The 9,487-nt window shown below is 55.1% G+C and overlaps 2 protein-coding genes across 2 annotated transcripts; one reads left to right on the top strand and one right to left on the bottom strand.

The window, feature by feature from the left end:
- Nucleotides 1-4: 4 nt before the first annotated feature.
- PPT1 (palmitoyl-protein thioesterase 1) lies at nucleotides 5-4,724 on the bottom strand. The gene is made up of 9 exons (XM_065697940.1): nucleotides 4,606-4,724; nucleotides 4,340-4,449; nucleotides 3,048-3,175; nucleotides 2,672-2,742; nucleotides 1,766-1,868; nucleotides 1,592-1,682; nucleotides 1,396-1,494; nucleotides 1,134-1,205; nucleotides 5-705 (listed from the first exon to the last, which is right to left on the bottom strand). Exons 1-9 carry the CDS (start codon nucleotides 4,703-4,705, stop codon nucleotides 583-585), a joined length of 897 nt encoding a protein of 298 aa, XP_065554012.1. The 5' UTR covers nucleotides 4,706-4,724; the 3' UTR covers nucleotides 5-582.
- Nucleotides 4,725-5,516: 792 nt separating this feature from the next.
- RPL11 (ribosomal protein L11) lies at nucleotides 5,517-9,024 on the top strand. Its single transcript, XM_065697946.1, has 6 exons — nucleotides 5,517-5,819; nucleotides 6,135-6,285; nucleotides 6,655-6,761; nucleotides 7,148-7,279; nucleotides 7,972-8,082; nucleotides 8,948-9,024. Exons 1-6 carry the CDS (start codon nucleotides 5,814-5,816, stop codon nucleotides 8,975-8,977), a joined length of 537 nt encoding a protein of 178 aa, XP_065554018.1. The 5' UTR covers nucleotides 5,517-5,813; the 3' UTR covers nucleotides 8,978-9,024.
- Nucleotides 9,025-9,487: the final 463 nt, after the last annotated feature.

Here is a 9,487-nt window from a genome sequence, read left to right as displayed (position 1 = left end):
CTGGTTTTAGTTGGTTAAAGGTTTTATTGGTTCCGATTGCTGTACAAAAGTGCCATTAGTTGCAAACTTCAAGCTGTTAATACCTGCTTAATTCAACCCCCTCCTTTTTCCCCAAAACACCTCAACTTGCCCCTTTCCCCCTGCCCCAGTCCTGAAGGATGGGCTCTAATGTCTTCCCTCTGCAGACAGCCACGGGTCTACCTGCTGATCCTGCCGAGATGCTCAACTCTTGCACCAGTGCCTTCAGTTAATACTGCCACTGGGGCCTGGGAGAACAGGCAAGGGGAGAGGAAACCTCTGGAGCAGACTTCCCCAGGCCCACGCAGGACAGAGCGCTTCAGAGCCAGGGCAAGGCTCAGTGCACCAAGGTGCGAGTGCAGTTCCACCCAAAGAAATCCTGGTCTCCTAGTAAGAGGTGCCACCGTGCCCCTTGGAGCTGCTGAGCTAAGGGCCCTCTTCCTCCCCTTCCCCAGATCCTTGCAGGCTCTACACACAAAGTGCCATTACCCCATAGCAGCTGCTTTTAACTACAGTGGTGGAACCCCCCCCTCCCAGTGCTCTCACAGGGCCCTCCCCTTTGCTTCACTGGAGGAAGGGGAGGATGGAGGTGTAGAACCACTCTTCGGAGAAGTGGAGGTGATCCCCCTTCACCCCCAGGAACACCAACTTCCCTGCCTTGTCCATCTCCTGCAGCCCCAGGCGATCCTGTGGAGGGAAGCAGGACCATGGGTGCCTTCCTGTGGGGCACCCGGCACAGAGGAAGGTGCTGGTGGCCAGGGAGTGTTGTGGCAGCAGCAGCGGCTGCCAGGCTCAGGTGGGTCCCACCTCTGCCCTCCAACGCTCCTCCTCATCGAGGGGAAAAAGGCATTTGGATGCTGTAGAGCAAGGTTTAGGAAGGAGCAGTGTGTGTTCAGCACGTGCAGAAGGGGATCCTGAGCCCAACACGAGCCTGAGACCACCACTGTAATCCCACTGCCCAAACTCGCCTGGACAGAAATGCCTTCCCAAAGAGGTGCTGGAGAGAGGAGGCAGTGCCCCAGGAGAGCAGAGCTGTGGGGGTCAGAGCCCCTCAAGGCCCCCGGGCTGCTATAAAACGTGAAGAGCAGCGAGCCCTCAGCCCCAGCAGAACGCACCTCTGTGTACAGCGAGGTCTCCTTCAGCGGGACGGTCTCCTTGGCTTGGCCGCTTCTGTAAAACCCGAACCACTGTTGGAATTAGAGCTCGGTTACTGAAGGCATTGCAGGAGACGAGGAGGCTCTCACCAGCTCCTGCTGGAGCCCCTGCAGTATCAGGCCTCTGGTTGGGCTCAGCCTCAGCAACCTCAGGTTCTGCCACCAAAGGACAAACCAGAGCCGAGCACTGAAGCAGCACCCAGAAGCACCCTGCCTGCCTCACCTCGGAGATCGGGGGGTCGACCATGGTATCATTGAGGAACTTCACCATCACGAACTTCTTCAGAGCCATCAGGTTTTTCTTGTACGTCTCGTTGATGCCCTGGAGGAAAGCAACAGCAGATCCAAGTCACTGGAGAGCCCACAGACAGGTCAGGGAAACCAGCTTTGCACCTGCAAAGGAAAACCCCGGTCCTCACCCTCTCCTGGTTTATGTCAGCCAAAAAGATGCTGTTTTTCCTGTAGTCATCCTCCTTCAGCGGATCATGCCAATACTCTGCTTGTACCAAGCTGGGAAAGAGTGAAACCACAGATCAGACAAACCCAGAGCTCCTAACGTGGCCCTGCTACCGCAGCCTGAGCACTGTACTCACTGCTCCTGAACGGCTTGTGTGTAGGCGCCCAGATCCAGCGTCTTCCGGATCCAGTCACAGATATGGGAGCTCTCCCCAGGACAGCGTGGAAAGCCGTACACGCCTGGAGAACGGAGCCACGTAACTGAAATCCCTTCATCCCTTTGGCTGGTAAAGAACCACCCTCTTAGGGAGCAGTGGCAGGAATTACCCAGGGGATCAGGTAGCCTTTAATCCTGCAATCGCATCAGGCAGCCCTCCCGCCCTGGCAGTTACAGAGGTAACGGAGGGGGGTTCTTGAGCTGAAGGTATTGCCCCGGAGAGCAGAGGCAGGAAGAGCAGGCAGCTCGGCGGCTGTGTTCCCAGCAGGTCTGGGATGGTTCCCCCCATCTCTTCCCACTACGCTACAAAGAAATAGACCCAAGCTCTGGAAATCCTCAGGGGAGAGAATCTGAAATTCATTGCCAGCCCCTCCTAACTGCCGAGCTCTTCAATGCCATCTCACATCGCCCTCCGTCTGCTGCGAAAAGCACCTCCCTTTCCTTGGAGCTTTAACCTTCCACATGCTGATTGTAAACTACCCCTGGGACCCAGGAGGTTTAGTTTCACCAAGGCTTTGCTCCCTAGTTAGTAGTTTCTTCTGCCTAATCCCAACTAATCCCGAGTACTCCAAAGTATAGAATTCCATGCAGATAATAAATTATCTGCTTACAAAGCTCCCTTCTCATTGCCAATCAAACAAGGCCAAGACACGAGATAACAAAGTTTGCTAACAACGGGGCCCGAGCAGATCGCGAGGTTCAGAGAACAAAGGGACAGGGCAATTCATAAGAAAATGGTCAGATTTTAGGAAGAGGTAAAAAAACAAGAGCCCCCCCCCCCCCCCCAAGGTGGTTTCGGAGACGTGAGTGCTTCAGAGGACACTACCTTGGTGCTGTCCCCCAATGGAGATCAGATTGAGCATGGGAGGAGAAGGACACCTCTGGGCCACCGCTCGCCTGCGTGGAAAGAGGAAGGTGCTGAGCTGGCCCCACGTGCCCGGCCAGCGGGGCTGGTTCACAGCTTCCTACAGCCCTCAGCTTGCCACCGTGTGGGCTGGGGCAGGTGGGGAAGGTTTGCAAAGAGAATGAACCCTTCCCGGTGGAGGAGGGCCCCAGGCAAACGCGTTCTTGCCTCGTTGGAGCGCTCCTGCCTTTAGGAAGGGGTTTGTCCGTTTCCGTCTGTGTCGTTCTTCACAAGAGGTTTAAATCAGAACCCCAAACCCTACAGAACCCCCGGAAAGGGAACAGAAAGGTAAACTCACAGGAACTGGCCTCCCTGGGAGAAGCCCATGGAATTGTAGCCTCCTTTCAGGTGAGGGTCCCTTGCCAGCTGGCTGCACACCTCTCTCACCTGGTCGTTTGCATTCATAAAGAAGCTGTTCTCCATATCCTGAGGGATTAGATGGATTAGAACATGGAACTCGTCCTTCTACAGTGGCTCATAGAGCGCTTCCAGTTTGGCTTTTGAAAGAGGACCTGAACTTTCCCACTACGACAGAAGTGAAATGCTCATTTTGACACTCCCCTTCCTGCCCGGTTCCTACTCTGCCTGCCAAAACTGCCTCATACGGAACAGTGACGTTTCCCCTGGCTTCTTGGCAATTCAAGTCCCTTCAGGTTTGGTGTCTGTACATGCACGGAGATAAAACCACACAAACCAGACTTCACCCATCTCCTCCAGATCCCAGGAAATAACACACAGTGCACCGGAATCCTGAGAGACAAAAGAAATCCCAAAGGGCTACAGAAGACTGCCAAACCCCCACAGAGGCACAGAATAAATCCTCATTATACTAAACATATGCAGTGAATAAATGCTTGTAAATCAAAAAGGGGGTAAGGGATAAAGCTCTGCTCTAGCACACTGTCTTATCACATGCCTTCATGTTACCTGGGGTGCTCAGAGTGCTAATTAGGGGGGTTGTATATTAATCCAATTTAGACTTGGGATTTGGTTGTACCCAGTTCTTTTCTGCAGACAGGATCAAGACTTCCTTAGTTTCTACCTGTCAAAGCTGTTTGCTTCACAAAGAAGATCAGCAGGGAAAGCACAACAGGAATCCTTATGGAATCACGTGAAGACAGGCTGAGGAAGTTGGGGCTGTTCAGCCTGGAGAAGAGAAGCTGCGTGGAGACCTCAGAGCAGCTTCCAGTGTCTGAAGGGGGCCTATAGGGATGCTGGGGAGGGGCTCTTCGTCAGGGACTGTAGTGACAGGACAAGGGGTAACGGGTTCAAACTGAACAGGGGAAGTTTAGATTGGATCTAAGGAGGAAATTCTTTCCTGTGAGGGTGCTGAGGCACTGGAATGGGTTGCCCAGGGAGGTTGTGAGTGCTCCATCCCTGGCAGTGTTCAAGGCCAGGTTGGATGAAGCCTTGGGTGACCTCGTTCAGTGTGAGGTGTCCCTGCCCATGGCAGGGGGTTGGAACTGGATGATCTTGAGGTCCTTTCCAACCCAAACCATTCTATGGGTCTATAATATCAGAGGCAGGTACTGCACCTTCAGACCTGCCACACCCAGCCCCGCAGAACCAGGACCGGCAGCACTTCCTTACCTGCACCAGGTTGCTCCCGATCTTCAGAGACAGGACATAAATCCCTGGTATTTTACTCTCCACTAGTTTTTTAACGTAGCCCATGCTCAGCGGATTGCAGCAAGTGTCTCCTGCGGAACGGAACACCCCAACACCCCGTCACCGCACGGCGCAGGCCCCCGCCGCGCCTCCGCGCACAGCCCGGCCTCCGCAGAGCCAGAACCGGACACGGCAGCGACCGCGAGCTCCCCCGGGGCTCGCCCCCGGCCCCGCCGCCCCCGGCTCACCCATCCCGTGCCAGATAACGAGGGGGACGGCGGCAGCCGCGCAGCACAGGCGCAGCGCCAGCACCGCCGCGCTGAGCGCCGCCATTTTGGCTGAGCACATGACTGCCGGGCGGAGCGGGTCACGCGGTGGGGAGGCGGGGCGAGGCCTGTCCCGGCTCCTGCTGCCCTCCCGTGGCTGAGCCCGGCACCGGCCGCGGTTCGGGCTGTCCCGGCCCTTCGGGCGCTGCCCTTTGGAAGCCAAGGGGCAAAGCACAAGCGAGGGCACCTACGGAGTCCAACCGGGCAGCCCCGAGCACGGCCCCGGAGGTGGGGAAGGGGCTAAGGAAGGGGCAGCCTTGGGCTGGTGCTGATACAGGGTTAATAAATGTACAAGGGAACAATACAGGGGATTGTATAAGAGAGAAGAACCCCTTGCTTAAACAAAAGTATTGCCTGCTGTAAGCACCGATCGTGCTTACTGAGCAGAACAAGGCACAGACTGCTGATAAGGGGAGGAGACAGAGGCCTGATTCTACTGATAAGCAGCTATTGACAAGGAAATGCGAATGTCTGGGTCTATTGATAAGGGGGAGAAGCTGATGATTTATGGATGAGGTACCGACCAAACCCTAAAGCCATGCGCGAAGATTAAAAGATGAAAAGTTTAAGAAGAGGAAGACTCATTTACTTCACCTTCAGACCCCTGCCCATGAGCAGAGGGGGCACTGCGCAGGCGCAAAGGACCTTCTAGCTCATTTAATACGAAGCGGGGACAGATACTAAATATGTATAGGCGTATCAGTAACCTAATGCATATGTGTGCCTTAAGGGAATAAATGTAAAGGAAAAACGACCCTGGGGGTGCATGCTTTGGAGGAACGATCCCCATGCACCTCAGCGCTGAACAAAGCATACCTACTTCACAACTTTAACGGGCTGTGGAGTCAACCCGCGTTATCAGCGCCATCCGGACGGAGCGAGAGCCCCGCTGCAGGCGTGCAGCTCAGCGTGTGGCCGCTGCGAGAGGCGTTTGGATCCAGCCCGGGCCCTGCGGCTTCTCCCTGCCCGGAGAGGAGCCTCGACCCCCGCGGGGCTCCGGCGGGGCTCACGGCGGTGCCCCCCCCCCCCCAACACCACCACCTCGCCCTCCGGCCGCCAGAGGGCGCTGCCACTCGCCGTCCCATAAGACCCCGCGGCGGCAGGCAACTTGTCTCTTCCCCGCCTCCATCATGGCGGTGAGCGGCGGGGTCTGCTATGGGCTGCGCTGTCTCTATCCGCCGCCATCCGCTCCTGCCGGGGCTCGGCCTGGCCGCCGCCTGTGCGGGATGGAGCGGGGGAGACCGGGAGGGAGCGGGGAAGGCCGGGAGGGAGCGCTGCGCGGCCGGGATGGGTAGGGAAGAGCCGATGGGCCGCTCCGGGGAAGCGGCTGCCATGACAGGCCACGGCCTGGCGGCGGTGGCGGCCGGATGAGGCTTCGTCAGGCCTAAGGGGCGAGCGGGCGGCCGCGTCCCCGGCACCCCCCCGTTACCGCCCGTATCGTTTGTCCGCAGCAAGACCAGGGTGAGAAGGAGAACCCCATGCGGGAGCTGCGCATCCGCAAGCTGTGCCTCAATATCTGCGTTGGGGAGAGCGGGGACAGGCTCACCCGGGCGGCCAAGGTGCTGGAGCAGCTGACGGGCCAGACCCCCGTCTTCTCCAAAGGTGAGGCTGCGAGTGCCGGGGCTGCGGGGCAGCGGCTGCTGCCCGGCTCCAACCGTGGGGCCTCTCCCTGAGCTGCTGTGGGGCTGTGGGGAAGGGGCTCCAGGACGGGGAGGTTTGGCTGGAGCGGGGCCGGGCTGTGCGAGTTGGGAGCCTGAAACGTACCGGGGCTGGGGGTCGTTTCCTTGAGTCGGTTCTGCCTCCAGACTGGGGCTGCTGCTCAGCCCTCCCCCCCAGGGGGGGAACCCGAGGGTGCTCTGGTGCTTTTTTCTTTCCTTTAAATTGATTTCTTTGGTGGTCTCAAGCTGTTTATGTATTCCGTGGGTGGGAATGCTCTGAATAGCCTCTAAGTGTAGTTATTGGTGCCTGCAGCACGATACACTGTGCGATCCTTTGGAATCAGAAGAAATGAGAAGATTGCTGTTCATTGCACGGTTCGTGGGGCCAAAGCAGAGGAGATTCTGGAGAAGGGCTTGAAGGTAGGAATTTGGCTGGTCTGGATCTTTGATTTGGGAAAGAGCAAAACTGACTCTGCCCCAGCTGAAGAGATGTGTGATCTGAAATGTTGTAGCTGAGCTGGTGACAGCTCAGTCACAGATGCACCCTGATACGGACATCTGTGTTTGCACCATTCCTCTGCTTGCTCTTCCAGCCAATTTTAAGAGTGAGTTGGCGTGGTTTCTGCTTTCTTTTGGAGTTCTGTCTCTGCTGCATTGATTTATGAGCAGACTTCAGGAGTAAAACCTTAGGGCTAAAGATGAAGTAGCGTGTGAGTGAGTTGGGGTGGTGGCAGTTGGTAGGACACACACAGGACTGCTGCCTCTGCAGTCAGTGATGAAATAGTGACTGCCAATCGCTGTTGCAGGTGCGAGAATACGAGCTGAGAAAAAACAACTTCTCAGACACAGGGAACTTTGGCTTTGGAATCCAGGAGCACATCGACCTGGGGATTAAATACGATCCCAGCATTGGTATCTACGGCTTGGACTTTTACGTGGTGCGTATTCCCTGCTTCCTTGCAGCCACTGGGCTTGTGTGAAAGCTCTAGAAGGAACCTAGAATGATAACTGGCTCATGAAGCTGCTGCCCAGCTCTGGATGATAGAAAATGCCCCAGAAATTCCAATGTAAACTGAGAGGGGCTGCTATAAAATTCCAGGCTTATGACGTATCACACAAAGGCTCTTCAGAAGGAAGTGCTGCTGCTTGTACTGCTACTCCTGAAGTAGCACTGAAGAGGCTGTGCTGGGTCTGGGGGAGGAAGGTGCAGCAGGGGCTTTGGGAATGCAGGCAGAAGGATGGCTGTTGCTGGAAGGCTCTCTGCTGTGTGAGGGCTGGTGGGTCTCATTCGTTCCATTGTGCTGTGCCTCACATTCAGTGTCTGAAGCAGAGGGAAGCTGTTCCACCCTTGTTAGCAGTGCTGGCCAGTGGATCTGTTCTCTAGAGCCTCTGGGTGTGGATCTTCCACACTCCTTTTAGTTTCTCCAACTCAGTTGTGCTGAGTTGCACAGCCCAGGGGCTCTCCCTGTAGTCTTATATTTACACTGAGGATAACATTCTCGGTCTTGAATGTGAATCGGAGAATGAGACATTACTGATGTGGAAATTCCAGCCTTCCATCCTAAAAAACTGAAGTGTAAGAAAATCACTAGCAGAATAAAGCAGTGCTGTGGGTCTGCTCTCGGGGCAGGTGCTGGGCAGGCCTGGTTTCAGCATCGCTGACAAGAAACGCAGGACTGGCAACATTGGAGCCAAGCACAGAATTGGGAAGGAAGAAGCCATGCGCTGGTTCCAGCAAAAGGTAAGGTCCAGCTTTATTTTGTATCCCAAGAGTTTCTGTGCAAGGAGCAAGTCACTGGGCAGGAGGAGATGGAGATCACTGTTTATTGTTGGTTATTGCTGCTCTGCAGCAGTGAGGCTGTGTTAGGGTGCAAGTGCTGGTCATGCCTCTCTTGTGTGTGCTGAACTCTTAAGAGCAGTTGCAGCAGCGTAGCTGGGGGGTGTCAGCTCTTGTGTAAGTCTCTCAGGTGTTGTTTGGAGGTGTTTAACATGCGTGTGGATCGGGAATGGTGAGGCAGGGTTAGGATTTGTCTGACAGCTCCTAGCTCAGCTGCTGGACTTGGAGGATGGAGTAGTCCAAGTGAAAGGAGTTTGTCTGGGTTTATTTATGCACAGCTGTGAGCCAGGCTGGGCAGTGAATGGAAGATGCTGAGTGCTCGGCTGGAAATGCTCAGATGGGAATTGTTGGTGCTTTTTCAAAGGTGCAAGGGGTTTGATGGTCTGTGTGGAAGCTCTGCCTACACCTACGTTATTGTACCCTGTGCAGGGAGGGTGCCAGCCTGCTCCTGCAGAGGGGTTCTGCTTGCTGTGGTGTAGTTTCCTTCAGGACACGTATCTTTGGACTGTAAAAGGGATGAGTGTAGTTAGGTCAGATCTGCCTGTGAAGGCTGCTTGTTTCTCTGGGCTGCCAAGCAGCGTTTAGTGCTTGTCCCCTCCTTGGAAGTCACCAGTGCAGCACCAAAGCAGCTGGCTGCAGAGAGCTGGTGTTTCATGTCTCTGTTGCCTGGCCTGGGGTGAATGTGGCACCTCAGTTTCCTGCCCAGCAGCACTGCACCTCTACCTGGTGGTACATTCTCACTTGCTCCTGTCTTTTGTTTCCCTCACAGTATGACGGCATCATCCTTCCTGGTAAATGAGCAGTTCCTGTTACTAAAAAAAGGCAAATAAATTTTTCTAAGCTCCATCTCCTGTTGTGAATTTTGTGGGGGCTCCTCCTGACCTGGGAGGCTGCTGGGAGCAAGAGGCACTCCAAAGAAAGCAGAAGGATGTGGACATGAAGAGAACAGTGTTCTCAGGAGCAAGCGTTGGATGTATGTGGTGCTGCCTCTACTTTGCGTCCAGCTGCACAGATGGTATGTAGAACTTTGGAGTCTGCAAGTGGGTGTAGGAAGAAGAAAACAAAAACTTGCTTTTTGACTACTGGAGTTGTTGAGTGGGAGTTTTGGAGGGTTGAACATCTGAGGGGAGTGCAGTCAGTCAGTGCTGAGTCTGGTCCTCAACAGCCCAAGCTGCAGTGTTGAGGGTTCCTAGTGAATGAGGGAGTCCAAGTCAGTGGGAGAAACTTGGCTGCTCTGGAACTGTTTGGCTTCCCAAGGAAATGGCACATGTACCCTCTTAGTAACGCAAAGCTATAACGCCAAAGTGTG

This window comes from Lathamus discolor, chromosome 18, assembly GCF_037157495.1.
Source record: "Lathamus discolor isolate bLatDis1 chromosome 18, bLatDis1.hap1, whole genome shotgun sequence".
Classification (NCBI taxonomy): domain Eukaryota; kingdom Metazoa; phylum Chordata; class Aves; order Psittaciformes; family Psittacidae; genus Lathamus; species Lathamus discolor.
Note: the sequence above shows the minus strand (reverse complement) of the source record. Positions and strands in the feature narration are given on the sequence as shown.